We start from the raw sequence: 16,804 nt of genomic DNA on the forward strand, positions 1-16,804 counted from the left end.
TGTATAGATAATCACCGACTGGAAGATGCATGAATTGCTTTAAATCAACAATTCAACACCACATATTTAATCATATAATAGGTATACCATACGATACGATACAATACAACATGGATTTACATCTCCTTAGCAGCACATTAATTATTATTTAACAACAAGATGGACTGATGGACTTTATATATTGCTAAATAATAATGAATGTGCTGCTATAGGAGATGTAAATCCAGAGGACAGATGGTCATTTTTTTTAATGGGTTTTGTATGGTTAATTATGATGTGGGTTTTTTTTGTCTGATCGGTCTTACTTGTCTGTCTGTCTAAGATAATGTAAAAGAAAGGTGGAAAAAAACTGTTATATAATGTATCTTTAAACGGTAAATTAACTGTAAAAAAAACCCTGTAAAATAACTGTAAAATAAATAAAATAAAATAAAATAAATAAAATGAAATAATAAAATAAAATAAATACAAATAAATACAATAAACAAAATAAAATAAAATACTGTGAAATTAATTAAAAAAAAACCCAGTTCAAACTGTATTTTTCATTAACAGTACAAAGCTGTTAATTTCAGCGACAGTATTATAATGTTGATTTTACAGTAACATAAAGGCAACCCTGCTGCCAGTTCTTTACTGTTATTTTACTGGGAAATTCTTAACAGTGTATGTCTATTGTATGTGTACTTTTTCTCAAACTGAGCTGGATGCAAAATGAATTTCAGTGCAAACTGACACTAAAGTTGTATCATATAATCCCCCCTACATCTACATGTGCGTTTTGCTTGTCGGTGTATCTCTGCGCAAAAATAGTCCTTTGTTTACATGCAGTCCCCAGTCTCTGCGGAAGGAGGCTCTTTGAGAGAGTGCAGTCTGTGACTCCTACCAGCTGTTTCCCGCCTTGAAAGCCATCCGATCAGCTGCATACACACACACATGCACACACACACACACACACACGGTCATGCAGAGAGGGGAGGGAGAGAAAGAGAGAGAGAGAGAGAGAGAAAGAGAGAGAGAGAGAGGTAGAGGAGAGCCACACACAACGAGGGAACCCCATCAGCTGGAAGTCGAGTAACATTACAACTCTCAGCAGCCTGGAACTACTACATTACGCAGACGAGGGATTCACATCTTCTTGGAGGATTTAACGTGTTGGATCACAGGATTTCTGCTTTTTCTTTTTTATATTCTAAGGACTATTTTATTTTATTTATTTCTATTTTTTTGTGAGGAGTAGGGGGGCAAACTGGCTCGAGGCGAGCATGGAGTATTTCATGGTACCAGCTCAGAAGGTGCCATCCTTGCAACATTTCAGGAAAACGGAGAAAGAAGTGATTGGAGGTCTTTGTAGGTACGTGTAGCTCTCATCAATACACGCTGCGTCTATTATTATTATTATAATAAATCATCTGTGTGTGTAGTAGACGCTGCGATGAGGCAACATGCTCTGTTATTGTGTACACGACTCACTCACTCACTGGGGGGCATTAAATTATCACCATACATTTAAATAATAACGCGTCTGATGGAGCAGGAGGTCTGTGCGTCACTACAGCATGCACCCTGTGGTGTTATTTGGCACATTTTGCATTGAAATCTATGCATTTTGTGGCTAACAAACATAAACCACGTGGTTCCCTGTGCACACACCACCACGCTGCTACTCCTTCGCTCTATTTATCCTCATATTACCCCCCTAGTGTCACCTATAGGTGCTGTGATTTATGCGTTAAAAGGGAAATATTATTATAAGAGTGTGGTTTGCACACATTGTGAAAGGTTGCTGTTTTTTTTATTATAATTTTTTTTTTGCTCAGAGCAATCCGAAGTTATTGTGGGTAGTGCGGCCATGCTTGTGGCTGAAGGGGGTCTGGCTGTTTGTTTCCTGTTAATGGCGCCGTTTTGGTTCATGCTTTTCAACTGAAAATGTGCCAACAGCTGTTTTATATCGTTCCCATTCGACGCGCGGTGAGTTTTCCTGGTGTTTCGGTGCGTCTCGTCTGGTGCGCGCTTTTGGAGTCGCCGCCACTGCGTCTTTTTCTCCTCTGAGCCTCCACTGTGCCATGCTGCCTGCCGCATTGTTATAATGGCGGAGGACACGGAGAGGCTGCTGCTCAGAGCACAGAGGAGGAGGTGACGAAGGAAAGGAAGGAAGGAAAGGAATAAAGGGGGTTATTTGGCTTCTTTTTATTACATATATAGATATTTCCTCCGGTGCGTCCGGTTAAAAAGACATTTGGCGTTCGCGGTGGAGGCAGAGGGAATTAAAAAGTGGTGTTATTAATAAGGGGGTGTGTATGTCGCGGAAGGGCCTAAGATCCGTCCGCAGCCCTGTTTGGAGAGGGAGGCGGAGGGATATGCTGCTGCTGGTTGTTGTTTGTAGTTACAGGGCATTGTGGGAGATGTAGTCCTTTTAAAATTTGCAGAGAATTGATACACAACAAGGAAAATGTAGCCCAATTCAACCCAGACTGACAAATATGCTAATAATAATAATAATAATAAATAGACTTAAAATGAATGGAAAAGGGACCTGCATTTTTGGTACATTGTAGAGTCATACAACTAAAAATATTTTCATTTGCTATTATAATAAATTTTCATTATTTTTGTGATCAAATTTGATTGGTTTTAAAGACATGCATTGGGAATTATTAACAAAAAAAAACACAATTCAAAACATGAATTGAAAAAATAAAATAATTGCTAATAAAGGTAATTAATTGTTTTCATTATTGATTCATATGTGGATTTATTTTTTGGTAGAGCCTATATAACTCTGCCGTACAATTAAAAACACATGACTGTATTTTCAGTTGTGTCACTATTATAATACACTTAAGTTGCAGCCCCACAACTAATGATTATTTTTTTTTCTATTTGTGATCAAACATGAATTGAAAAATAAAGAAATAAAATTAATTAATTATTAATACGAATAGTGAATTAATTATAATTTATTTTCAGTGGATTTATTTTTGGTAGAGCCTATAAAAATGTCTATCATTGGAAACATAAAATACTATTTTCAATTGTGTAACTATTATATTGCACACAACTGATTATTTTGATTATTTCTTTTTGTGATCAAATTTGATCGGTTTTAAAAAGACATCCATTGGGAATTATGAACAAAACAATTGCATAATTCAAAACATTAATTAAAATAATAATAATACAAAATAAATAAACACTTAACTATTAATAATAAATACTAATTTAGTAATACATTACTAATAATTATAATGATACATTATTAATAATATGTGGATTTATTTTTGGTCTGTAAAATGTCAGAAAATAGTGGGGAAATGACCATCATTATTTATTAGAGTCTAAGTTGATCTTTTTAAATATCTTGTTTGACCAACAGTCCAAAAAAAAAAAATGGACTATTATTCAACACAAGTAAAGCAACTAATTTTAATATTTGAGACACTGGAACCATCAAATGTTTGGCATTTTTGCTAAAAAAAAAAAAAAGGAAATTTATTGATCAATATACTTTCAGATTTGATCGACCAATCGGTTCAGCTCTATTTAGTTGCCCGGCATTTAAACTCCTGTTTTAAGCTTTAATCCACTCTAATTAGGGACCCGGTCTGTTCCTCTGTAGTGGTTTGTGTGATACGGTGAAGTCCAGACCCAGTTGGTCATGTTTTGGCAGTGGATGTGTTTGCTGGATGTGCTGCTGCTGTGTTGGTCCGTGTGTGTGTGTGTGTGTCCGCGCACACACACGCACTTCTTTTCTCATCTGTGTCTGCACAATTGTTCCCGGTGTTTGCACTGAGGCAGCTGAGTCAGTACAGATAAGAGCTTGGCTAGAGAGGGTCCCAGAGATACCCAGCTCGATACAGAGGATGTTAGAGGAAGTTCGCTTAGATTCCCCCCCCCCAACTGAATTACAGCATATTGTGTCTTTTCACCACGGCTTTAGGGGGTGAAATATTAACAGGCTCAGTGCTGCTGCTCTAATTACATCTCAACTGGAGTTATCAGCTGCGGTGCCACTGTGAAGATGACTTATTACCACATGTGGTGCTTGTAAGGTGTCTTGTAAAACGTCCGTACTGCTTTAATGGCAGGAAACATTCTCACTCCGTAAGACCTTTCAAAATCACAACTTTGGATTGCAAAGCATAGATGTTAATGTGTCACTTTAACACCTGTTTAACACCTGTTAAAGTGTCAGGGTAAGAAGTTGCTTTAGGGTTAAAGGTACAGTGTGTAGGTTTTGGCAACATCTAGATGTGTGGTTGCAGATTGCAACCAACTGAATACCCCTCTGATCATTCCTCCACTTCCAAAACTACGGTAGCGTGAGCCGCCGAGTGCAAAACCCTGGTAACACCATTCACCTCGCTCAGAGGCCATCCATACTATAATAACACTACTTTGGGAGCAACGGAAGTCAGACGGTGGCTGGCGGTACCACGGTTTTACACTCTGCATGTCGGAGAACTACGATGGCCTTCAGGTAACTAGTTCTCTCTAGAACCAGTGTTTGGTTTGTCCGTTCTGGGCTACTATAGAAACATGATGGACTCCGCGAAGAGTACTCGCTCCAAAGAACGTATATTGCCACCAAGAAGTGAAAGTCAACTACAATTGTGTTTCATTGCAACCTCAACGCCCAGCAATAAAACGACACTTCCACCATTTTGGCTCGAAAGCGACTACCAGACGGCAGTGAAACATCCGCCTAAAAAGGGCCATACAAAAGTAAAATAAAATTATTTCTATTCTGTTGTCATGTTCCACCGAAACCTGTGTTGGACAATAAAATATTATAAGTCCAAAATGTCGGCAAAGAACACCACAGTCTCTTTCCTATGTAGACATGAAGGGCTCATTCTAATGTAACGAGAACTTAAGTTTCAGGTGATTATACACTAATGAAAACATAGTTATGAATATTATTATTATTATATTAGGCCCTTATATATTTACTCATATATTTTTTGCTAATAGAAATTCTGCAAATTTGCCAACCCTAATAAAATCTCCTGCGACCCAGACTTTGGGAGTCATTGTTCTAGCCTTTGCTGTCTTTGGATTAGGTTCAAGTTCACCAGTGATGTTGCTGAAAATGTATGTTGTATTTCCTCCCAAGGTCCAAGACTCCAAACACGACCCTGTCTCCCACAAAGTGGACTTTCTCACTTGTTATACCCGTTATTATTCAATACGGTTTTTAGTTCAGTATACTAAGTCGCTTGCTCTGCGCGTCGCTCATTGTACTACGTCACTCACTTACAAATGTATTTGTGAAACATAAAAGACATCCACGACAAAATATGTTGCCTTTCAAACACGTAATTGAGGATGCAGTTTAGTTGTGTGGGAACTTAATTTATAGGAGACATGGCTGCCAAGTAACTGTTGTCCTCCCTTTTTCCTCCCTCCTAGTCTGGCCAACATTCCTCTGACCCCAGAAACAGCCCGGGACCAAGAGAGGCGAATTCGCCGAGAGATCGCCAACAGCAACGAGCGTCGGCGTATGCAGAGCATCAACTCTGGATTCCAGTCCCTTAAAACACTCATCCCACACAGCGATGGAGAGAAGCTCAGTAAGGTGGGTTCACTAGAGAGGTTTGAATTAGGCGATGAGTTAGACGTGGCTGTACGGGGACTGAACCTATAACATTCTTCTTCTTCTTCTCTTTTCCCCAGGCTGCCATCCTGCAACAGACGGCGGAGTACATTTTTACTTTGGAGCAGGAGAAGACACGGTTATTGCAGCAGAACAGTCAGCTCAAACGAATCATACAAGTAAAGCGTCGCCGTGCAAAAAAAGGCTTTACTGGGATTTTCTGGCTGTCATCAGTGTTAACCTACAAACGGATATCCAATTTCTGTTTGCTCTCCACAGGAGTTAAGTGGTTCCTCCCCTAAGAGGAGGCGTGCGGAGGAGAAAGATGAAGGCATTGGCTCACCAGACATCCTGGAGGAGGAGAAGACGGAGGACCTGCGGAGGGAGATGATTGAGTTAAGGCAGCAGCTGGAGAAAGAGCGCTCGGTGAGGATGATGCTTGAAGATCAGGTAAAAGGAGAAACCGCAACATGTAACACAATTTCAGACGTGTCCAGACAAATGTAGTGACTAAGATAGTTTTGAGTTGCTAACTCACTTGTATCCCCGGCTCTGTGTGTGTCAGATGCGCTCCCTGGATGACCAGTTGTACCCAGAGAAGCTGAAGGTGCTTACCCAGCATGCCCCGGAGCACCCAACCCAAACACAGAGCCTTGTCCGTCTGCAGCAGCACAAGCAGCTGGAGAGGGACCTCACTCCAGCCCACAGCCCACAGGTTGGACAACATTTACATATCTGTGTCTGACTCGCACATAAACGGGGAATCCATTAGAGAATTGTGCTGAAGGATTTCACTTTTTGTAATCGGTTAACTTCCCTAAGTTCCAGTTTAAGTTCCTAAAATCCATCGTACACATTTTCATCTTTAAACACAAACGGACCATAAGGCAGTTTCAGGACTTTAAAGGGATATTTTGGGTGTTTTTAAAGTGGGGTTGTTTGAGGTACTTATCCATAGTCAGTGTATTACCTACAGTAGATGATGGTCGGCACGCCCCCAGTTTGGAGAAGCAGACAGGAGTTAATGTACAGAAACAAAGCGAAGTACTGCTGTGGACGAGGTCGGCAGCAAAACATATTTTAGACACCTAAAAGAAAGGCTCACTTAAAAAAATCAACATCAATTTAAGCGTACACTATATTAAAAATATTTTCACCAGTTTACCTTGCTGTTAGACAGCCCTTTTCGGTGGGAGCCTGAAGCTGTTATCTATGCTTTTGCCAAAGCAACCACACTCCATAGGAAAAAAAATATACAATTTTACCTCACAGAACACAGGGGTTGCTGGCATACCGCTGCCTCGATCAGTTAGTTTGTGTTACTTTGTGACTTTGGTTAGTTCGGATTCACCAAAGTTACACAACTGCACAAACAAACTAACCGGTCGAGGCAGCGATAGACCAGTAACCCCCGTGTTCTGCCAGGTAAAATTTAAGTTTTTTTCAATGTAGTCTGGTGGCTTTGGCGAGAGCATAGAGATACAAAAGGGCTGTCTCACGGCAAGGTTAAGTGGTGAAAATATTCTATATATAGCGTACACTTAAACTGATATTGATTCTTTTAGGTGGCTAAAATACGTTTTGCTGCCAGTCCCGTCCTCAGCAGTACATTGCTTTGCTTCCGTGCAATAACTCCTGTCTGCTTATCCAAACTGGGGGCGTGCTGACTGCCATCTACTGTAGGTAATACACTGACTATGGAGAAGTACCTCATACAACCCCACTTCAAAACACCCAAACTATCCCTTCCTTAAGTTTTCTTATTGTATACGTTGGATACAGATGTAAAAAGCCTTATCTCTCTATGTAACGGTAGAACTAACAACCAAAAATGTGTAAAGATTCGTGTCTGCTCGAGTGTTGACAAATGACAGAGAAGTTGTTTTTTATCTAGTTTCCTTGGTTGAAAGGAGCAAAAAAACAAGTATTTAATTTGGTCCATTTCATCACCTACTTTGTAAATTCTGTGTCCAACATTTAGAGAGGTTGACAGTCCTTCAATTTGGCATGCAGACGAACGATTTTCTGCTCAGTATATTTTGAAAACCAGTGTTTATTTTGGGCTTTTTTAGCCTAAATTCATCTGGCGGCTGGCACCAAATTCACTCCCCCCCCCTCCTGTGTGGGACTTCTTTGAGTCAGTCATGTGTGAATCACATTGCATTTTAAAACACTTACCAACACCTGAGCTAATCTCAGTGTACAGTAGATGTCACCATGTCCAGAGTTAGAGCTGTCAGCAGCTGAGGCACATTTACAGTGTGTTAAATGGCGCAGCTCACACGTCTTTCTGCTGTGCCTGTCTGCCGCCCTGACAGCCACAGTATCCTGTTTCTGCCGGCTAACCTCAACTCAATATGATACCAAATCAATGTGTGCTGTCTGCCCATCTACTCCTCGTGGCAGCTGGGCGCTGATAGTGAAAGATTATTGATAAAGCAATGCATTAGTCATGTGATACTTTGTGACTCCCCAAGCAGATCTGAGCGATACGACCTCAAATCAATATCACTATGAATCGATTAAATTACCTTATATTTTTTATGTTAAATGCAGTACCTGTGAGGGTTTCTGGACAATATTTGTCATTGTTTTGTGTTAATTGATTTCCAGTAATAAATATGAACATATATTAGCAAAAAAAAACATATTTGTCCACTCCCATGTTGATACGAGTATTAAATACCTGACAAATCTCCCTTTTTAAGGTACATTTTGAACAAAAATGTACGATTAATTTGCGAATAATCGCAATTAACTATACACTATCATTCAATTAATCACGATTAAATACTTTTACCGATTGAAAGGCCCTAATTTATTTCCAGTAATTTATTTTTACTTATGGCAATTTGTGTTTTGCACCACTATGGGCTTGTATTCTCCTTTTTGGTCAAGCTCAGGTTGGCCTTTTAGAGCTGCAACAATTCATCGATTAATCGATTCGTTATCAACTATTCAATTAATCGCCAAATATTTTGATAATCGATTAATTGGTTTGAGTAATTTTTTTAAGGAAAAGGAGTGAAAATTCTCTGATTCCAGCTTTGTAAATGTGATTTTTTTCTGGTTTCTTTGCTCCTCTGTGACAGTAAACTGAATATCTTTGAGTTGTGGACAAAACAAGACATTTGAGGACGTCATCTTGGGCTTTTCTGAAATTTTATAGACCAAACAACTAATTGATTCATCGAGAAAATAAGATAAAATATAAGAAAATAAATCGACTAGTTGACCTAAAGCACCACCTGTAAGCGGCACGCTCATGAGAAATCTGAGCAACCTTCACTTGCACCATTTCAAGAAAAAAATATCTTTGTGGAGGCAGCTCAAAATACACAGCGAGAAAAATCCCAAACATAATGACAGGAAAACATTTGGGTTGATGAGAGATTCCTGACATCTGGCCTGGTTAATATTTAATATGATGCCCATCTGTGTTCCCAATTATGTGTGTTATAGTGCCTGTGATTGTGTGCTGCTTTAGCATGTTTGTATTTATATATAATATTTATATAGTTATGGTAGTTTGTGCCGGTTTGAGTATACTCTCCATTTAACAATACTTTATAATACTAAGTAATAATTTCTCTATTCTACCAGGTGATGGCCCCGGCGACCCCCCCTGCACCTACACACCACGCCACAGTCATCGTCCCTGCACCTGTCCAGCCCTCCCAGCCACATCACGTCACCGTGGTAACCATGGGCCCGACATCAGTCATCAATGCAGTGTCCACATCTCGACAGAACCTGGACACCATCGTTCAAGTAAGTCGGGAGTCAGAGGCAGAATCTGTGAGCCAGGGTTTAACATCTGAACACCAGAGGGCGCTGTCGCCACTGACATCACTAATAATAATAACTTTATTTATGTAGCACCTTTAAAAAAACAGTTTACAAAGTGCTTTGACATGCAAAGCAAAAGCAGGATACAAAGCAATATAACAACAGAAAGCCAAACAAGACAAAACTAAGGTCAAATTAAAACACAGATAAGACAATACAATACAATACATAAAAAACAATAGAAAACATATCAATTAAATAAACAGAAATAAAAAGAAAAAAAGGGTAACACTTCATTTTACAGGTCCACAAATTTTATGGTAATTAGGTGATAATTAGCAAGTAACCTATTTTCTTTGGAATTACTGCCAAATTACCCCAATATTGACCTCAAACTCTCTCGAAGATTACCTTATTATAAACATTGTTTAATAATTATAATCTATTTCCCAATAGCTTCTCAAGCCTAAGGGCCCTATTTTAACCATTAGATGCTATTTTAGCATATAATTATTAAATAATGTTTACAAAGGTAAAAAAAAAAAGGTAAATATTGGGGTAATTTGGCAGCAATTCCAAAGAAATTTCAAATAGGTTACTTGCTAATTATCACCTAATTACCATGAAAATTGTGTTACCAAAAAAGATCACATAAAAGAGTCTATAAAAATGGGTTTTAAGAAGCGTCTTCTTTCCCTCCAGGCAATCCAGCACATCGAGGGCACCCAGGCGAAGGGTAGCACCGGCGAGGAAGAGAAGCGGAGGGCGGTCATCGTCACTTCGGGTCGCGTCCTCTCCGACGCGGCGGGCTCAGACACAGCCTCAAACAGCGACGGGCCCGACGACTGCTCACTGCCCTGAGTTCCACCCCCTTCCCCTCCATCGCACGCCGTACACTTACATACACACACTTAACACACAACAGGCCCAAGCAGACCGACCGGGGCTACAGGAGGACTCACACCCACAGCACTCTTCCTCTTCTTCAGAGGACGTTACTAGGGCTGGTAGACAGATTGAAGCACTCGTTTTTGTTTTTCTTTTACATGTTGTACCGTGATAGGCAGCCCGAATAGGTTTACACTCGTACATGCACTCTTTTTCTCTGCTCATCTTTAGCCCCCTGCTATCTCACACACACAGACACACACACACACGTCTGTTCATTAATCTATAGAGAGGTTATTAGAACGACTACTGATCTATAAATGCGCCGTCATACTGGATACTAGAATGTCTGCGAAACATCATTAATCACCAGGATTGTTCTCTTTATTCGGCCCTGAAGTGACTGTGACTGATCCACGGAACGGGAGACTAAGAGCCCAGCGGTGTGGCGTCATCACCGCCCAACACCAGAGCGTTTTAAGATGAACATCCCTTTTAAACCTCCTTCTCTGAGCCGTTTTTTGGAGAGACACTGTGAGCTCAACAAGGACGTTCCACCTTCTTAGGCTTCTGGATGATGTTTTGTTTTACTCTTGTGAAGTCGACTTTTTCATGTCTTGTTTCTCTAAAGGCTCCCTCAAGCCAGCAAGTTAATGTGATTGTACTGGAAAAAAAACACACACACAAAAAAAGCACCACAATGACGGGGAATTTAAAAAAAAGCTGTTTTCATGGCTGACTGGTGCTCACAGGAAATGAAGCGAAGCGCTTAACTGGTTCACAGCTCTATTCCTTTTTTTTTTGTGCCATTTTTACTGGGCTGGGTTCCCAGTAATCCCACATATGTATTTGGCATGTTCTTCTTTTTACTCATGGCCTGACAAAAAACTAAATATCAGTGCTTTGACGTCTCTTGACACCTTCCCCTCTTGAATTTAAAAGCACCTGGCTTTCTAAATAAGCTAATCTGTGGGCACTCTTGAGTGGTTTCCACCGGTGTGTGTGTGTATGTGTCCCATTTTTGAATCAGCAGGGCATAGCGGTGTCCCAGACTCTGGCAGTCTGCGACAGCACCGCTTTTGCCTTGAAATAAGGCGTATAAATGTGCGCACGACACACACACACACACACACACACAAATATGACTGACATACAATCACTTGTTCGCTCAATCATAAGGGCTGGACTTTATTTCGCCCTAACCGTGTAGTTTCTTGTCCAAATGTTCTATCGAAGCAGAGTATACTTCAAATACTATTGCCCGGTGAAATAGTTTGAATGTGCCGTGGAGGGTTGACCACACATGCTCTATGCATTTCCTTACATTTGTCCTTTTTTTTGCGCGCTTTCAGTCTAGTGCACCATGCTATTTACACGTTTCTGCTTAGATCACTCTTTAAATGTTTATGCCTGGTTGACAGACAGACATTAAGACATGTAGCTGAGAGAGGCAGCAGTTTGCCTTACTAATCGCCATCGTGGGTGCAGGGAGGCACTGTGAAGCCTTAACGCAGCCCCCCCGGGGGTATGAGAGGCGTACTTGAGCACTTCGATCCAGGCCGTTCGGCAGCCACTGGAATCCCCTTGCCTTTTCAAACAGGCTTGCAGATTTGACTTATCAGGCCATTAAATAGGTGTCATCAGCCGCTATAAGCACCATAGATGTGGGTCAGTAGGGGCCTACTACGCCTACTATCTTGTGAAACTTAAAAGCAAGACGTTTCAACATGTAAAACTCAATGAAACATTACGTTTTGAACACAAACAAAAAGGCTTCTTTAGGTTTAAAACACTTAATTACGTTTAGAAAACATCGTGTTTTGGCTTAAAATAACTTCCTTTCAAAAGTGAAAACGAAACATAAAAGCAACACGTTTTAACACATAAAACTCAATGAAACGTAACCTTTTGAACACAAACAAAAAAAGGCTTCTTTAGGTTTAGTTAACAAAAACCAGTTAATTAAGTTTAGAAAATATCGCATTTGGCTTAAAATAACTACGTTTCAAAAGCAAAACTTAAAAGCAACACGCTCTAACGCGTTGTTAAACTGCATGAAACGTAAACACAAACAAAAAGGCTTCTTTAGGTTTATGCAACAAAACTACAACTTCTTTAAAAACACTAAATAAAGGAAACAGTTTTTTTGGCTTAAAATAACTGTTTCAAAAGTGAAACTTGAAAGCAAGACGTTTTAACACATAAAACTCAATGAAACGTAACCTTTTGAACACAAACAAAAAGGCTTCTTTAGGTTTAGGCAACAAAAACACTTAGTTGAGTTAAGCAAACATAAGCTTAAAATATGTTTCAAAAGTGAAAGCGAAACTTAGCACTTGTAAAGACAACGACGCGTTGTTGGTTTCACACGGGATGTGAACCCCCATCCATCGCCCCGACCTCCATCCCATATGGAGTTTCATGTGAATACATGATCTACCATGTGAATAGATGATAAAAACCTACCAGTAGGTGTAGTAGGCCCCTACTGACCCACATCTAAGGTGATTGTAGCGACTGATAACGTCTATTTAACAGCCTGTCAACAGTCCTAATCGGCTGTGTAAACACCCCGGGGGTGTGTTAGAAGAATATATATTCCCAGTTTGTTTTATTAGGTTTGCCATAAACATGAACAGGTTGCTGGTATATCACTTATTACATTCAAGCGCTCCTGATATTTCTTCTCAAAATGTATCCGTATACTGACTTCGTGGTTGGATTTACGTGTAGCTTTGCACCCGTTGGCCCCTTCGTGTGCACTATTAAAGCCAGATGTGTAGGAAGAAAACTTCCACAATGAAATGATGACATTCCATAAAAATGTTACTAAAAGTGAGACCTGGTCTTTTTAGAGATTAGTTACATTTAGTGCTTTTGACACATCACTGCTATTTAGGGACAAACTCGTTATTAAAATCCCCCGCATCGATGCATAGATGGAGCTTTTTGAACTGCTGGACAGATAATGTGTTCGATCGAACGCACCTCATCTATCATGATTCATGTCACGGAATTGCCCTTTAAAGAAATATTGATGTCAGCTGCACTGAAATGAATGACACATCTGTCAAATTTAAATCATGGCATTTATTCCCAGTACTTATTATCAGTAGAGGCAGGAGATTCCTGGATATTGAAAATGTGTTTTTGCAAGCTCTGCTTTTTGTCGCTCTGCATTTGATAGTTTTCTTCTGAATCCCAGATTATTTCCATCATGTGTGTTAGGAAACGTCACGTGGACATATCAGCTTGTCAGATGAGTGGGGCGGGCCTGGGGATCATTAAATGGGGTCAAGATTACAAAGCACTTACTGTACTATACCGGAGTCCGCCTCTTTCTTTTGTACAAAGGGGCAACTCCTCAGCTGAAGCTCTTTTAGGTTATGAGTAAAAGCCGCACAGCTGTGTATCCCCCTTTTCCTCCATGTCCAGACCTCCTACATCTTGCCCCTCGCATCTTCTTTTTGTTTTTTTTGTTTATCTATCGTCAATATCTCTCTTGTATCCCTTCACATTTCGCAGCTCCTCCCTCTCCCTCTCCTTTTGACTGTTCTCTGTAACCTTTTTTTTTTGGTGCATATGGTCGTCAAGAAGCTATTTTATGTCTTTGTTTTGTTTTTAAGAGAAATGTTTTGGGGATAAAGAGGCTTGTGCCTTTGTAAAGACAGAATAATAAAGTTTGTACTTTGTTTTTTACGCATTGGGCCCACTGTGTGTGTCTTTGTCTCTGTTTTAGTTTTTTTAAAAAGGGTATTTCACTCTAAATATTGACGGCAGTAACAAAAATAATGACACAACCGGCTGAATTTATAGTTGGCCGTCATGCAAGCAGCACAGTCGATGCACAAGTGTCTATTCCTGATTGGTGGCTGGCATTTTGAAGCCCCCTCCCTTCCCTCTCTTGCTCAACAGCTCATTGCTAAATTAAGATCGACCACCGTCTCTGTGACAGTTAAAATGCACACCAGGGACAGTGGGGTGGCATCTCTTGCCATCATCCCCAGACATGCACTCATTCATCCCAGGCCTCTTGTTCACACCCTCACACGTTCATTCAGAAATACCTCCGGTTTTTGTGTCCTCAGAGGCTCACTCATTCCTCATTTTTAGTATCTTGTAGCAATGTGAGATGGCTGTTAATAAGCGTGGACAGAGAGTACCCCAACACCACAACAGTTGGTACTCCTATATGAAATTCAGTTATAGGATTATGGACCGCAACTATGAGTTATTAAGGTGGAATCATGTCAAGTAAGAGTAAATCTTAAAGGAGCAGTGTGTAACATTTTGGGGGAATTATTAGCAGAAATGGAATATAATATTCATAACTATGTTTTCATTAGTGTATAATCACCTTAAACTAAGTCGTTGTTTTTTCTTTAGCTTAGAATGAGCCCTTCATATCTACATAGAGTCTGCCATGTTGCTCCGCCATGTTTCTACAGTAGCCCAGAACAGACAAACCGAACTCTGAATCAAGAGAGAGCCTTTCGCGTTTTTTCGTTACCTGAAGTTCCACCGTAGTTCTCCGACACGCTTGTGAAATTGCGGTAACGTGAGCCGCAGAGTGCAAAACCTTGAAACCGCTGTCTGACGTCCGCTGCTTCTAAAATAGTGTTATTATGGTAAGGATGGCCTCTGAGCGAGTGCCAACGCGGTTTAGCACTCGGCGGCGCACGTTACCACAGTCTTGGAAAGGGAGGCGTGAGCGGAGGGGTACTCAGTTGGTTGCAATCTGCAACCGCACCACTAGATGCCGCCAAATCCTACACACTGTACCTTTATTAGGGCATTTAGACAAACATCCAAAGCTCCATCGTAGTTTGTGTTAATGGGTAAAGGTGGTGCACTGTACTGTACCAACCCGGTCTCATGGGAAGGCGTATAAATCGGCAGCCACTTTTCTCATGTCGTTTGTACGCCACGCAAACATCTGCTGTGGTAAGAAAACCACTTAGGGTAAGGGAAAAACGTCATGGTTGGGCTTAAAACAAGTACGAAAACTAAGTAAAACACGTACAGAAACAACTACGGAAAACAAAACCTCAATAAAAAATGTGATAAACGTCACTAACATACCTTACAAAACAAAACACTAGTCAACAACGTCTGAACACGGGTCTCCTGGTTAAAAGTCCAGTGTTTGTTGGGCCCATTCACCTCCCCACCTGCTCACCATAATTGGTCTTTCTCGCTTTTTACTGCGTCCCAAACTCTTACTGTCGCATTTATATGTGCATTTGTTAACATTGCAGTTAATACAGGCGTACAAATGATTCATGGAAATCAAGAAAGGTGTACATAACGCCTTGCGCATTATCGTGGCATTTATATGCCTTTTCGTGCGAACACGCTGACTGTACATACTTGGCAGACATCAGCAATATATACACTCATAAATTACTGCCCCTTAAAGGTCAAAGAGCCATCGGTGTGTGCATTTATGAAATAACGGATAAAAGAAACAATAAACACTAGAAAACCTCGTAGACATTAAACAGCTTAGCTACCGTTATGCTGTTATTTTCCATTGCCAGTGATGGCGACATCAAAGCGGCAACATTTTAAAGGCTGATGCCAGAGCCTGTCAGTCACCTGTAATTAACAGAAGAATTAATGTTCACCAGAATTCATAAAAGCTCATCAAAAAAGCACAGATTTTCTCATAAACAAATCGTCGTGCCACATCCCACCGCCGGTGAAGTCCCTGAGGATTAAGGCAGTTTTACACACCGAAATGAACACAGCTGTATTGTTTGGACACGCTTCCCGAGTCATTTGGGACACACATGCTCGAGGAAGAAACTCCTGCCATATTTGGGGATTAATTTACAGCTGAGATGTTGATTCCCAAGGAATTGTGAGATTATGTTCAGCACAGTGTGTCTGCTTGAGTGTGATAAAGCAGTAATCCGCCTAGCGTTTAGCTGTGTTAGGGATTCTAGGTTGACTCGGGGGTCTGTATGTTCCAGACATACCCTCTCTTCCCGCCCTCTCTCTCTCTCTCACACAGTCTTATGATGATTAGTTCCCAACGTGGCAGCCAAGTGAGCATTGTGTCTTCCTTTCCACAATAAGGGGTTGACAGCTCATTTACTTGATGCACATTTACTGCAAATAGTTTGGGGAGAGAAGGCGGTAAAGTTGTTACAGTCATTTGATCACCGTGCTTTTGTTGGGCAGAGCAACCACGGTAGCTCATTGTGAAAGATGTGATTTATTTATTCATCATTAATTTATAGGAAGTTCCTTTTCAGTCTGTTTTACTGAAATAACTGGACCTGAAAGCTCAACGCACTACAACTTAAAGGTGCAGTGTGCAGGATTTGGTGACATCTAAGGGTGTGGTTGCAAATTGCAACCAACTGAGTTCCCCTTTGCTAGGCTAGACTTCTGCACCTCCTCATGGCTCTGTTTTCAGGCTTTAAGAAAATCTAGTCGGTGACGGGAGACTTTGACCAATCACAGGTAATTTCAGAGAGAGAGAGCGTTCCTATTGGCTGTGCTGCGGTCATGTGAGCGTTGCTT

At 40.6% G+C, this 16,804-nt stretch overlaps 1 protein-coding gene across 2 annotated transcripts; it reads left to right on the top strand.

Moving 5' to 3' along the window:
• The first annotated feature begins 851 nt into the window (after nucleotides 1–851).
• tfap4 (transcription factor AP-4 (activating enhancer binding protein 4)) lies at nucleotides 852–13,973 on the top strand. 2 transcript variants are annotated; one of them, XR_012596782.1, is made up of 8 exons: nucleotides 852–1,354; nucleotides 5,413–5,578; nucleotides 5,677–5,775; nucleotides 5,876–6,046; nucleotides 6,162–6,311; nucleotides 9,200–9,367; nucleotides 10,088–12,055; nucleotides 12,212–13,973. XR_012596782.1 is itself a non-coding variant. In XM_074656689.1 (7 exons), exons 1-7 carry the CDS (start codon nucleotides 1,266–1,268, stop codon nucleotides 10,244–10,246), a joined length of 1,002 nt encoding a protein of 333 aa, XP_074512790.1. In that variant the 5' UTR covers nucleotides 852–1,265; the 3' UTR covers nucleotides 10,247–13,973. The 2 variants fall into 2 exon arrangements, 1 of the variants encoding a protein (XP_074512790.1); XM_074656689.1 differs by having other exon boundaries at nucleotides 10,088–13,973.
• The last annotated feature ends 2,831 nt before the right edge of the window (nucleotides 13,974–16,804 follow it).

This window comes from Sebastes fasciatus, chromosome 13 (genome assembly GCF_043250625.1).
Source record: "Sebastes fasciatus isolate fSebFas1 chromosome 13, fSebFas1.pri, whole genome shotgun sequence".
NCBI lineage: Eukaryota > Metazoa > Chordata > Actinopteri > Perciformes > Sebastidae > Sebastes > Sebastes fasciatus.

Coding starts and splice junctions, on each gene's coding strand:
- tfap4 (XM_074656689.1), top strand. CDS start 1,266: ATGGAGTATTTCATGGTACCAGCTCAGAAGGTGCCATCCTTGCAACAT. Junction 5,776..5,875: donor AGCTCAAACGAATCATACAA/GTAAAGCGTCGC, acceptor TGCTCTCCACAG/GAGTTAAGTGGTTCCTCCCC. Junction 6,047..6,161: donor GGATGATGCTTGAAGATCAG/GTAAAAGGAGAA, acceptor TGTGTGTGTCAG/ATGCGCTCCCTGGATGACCA.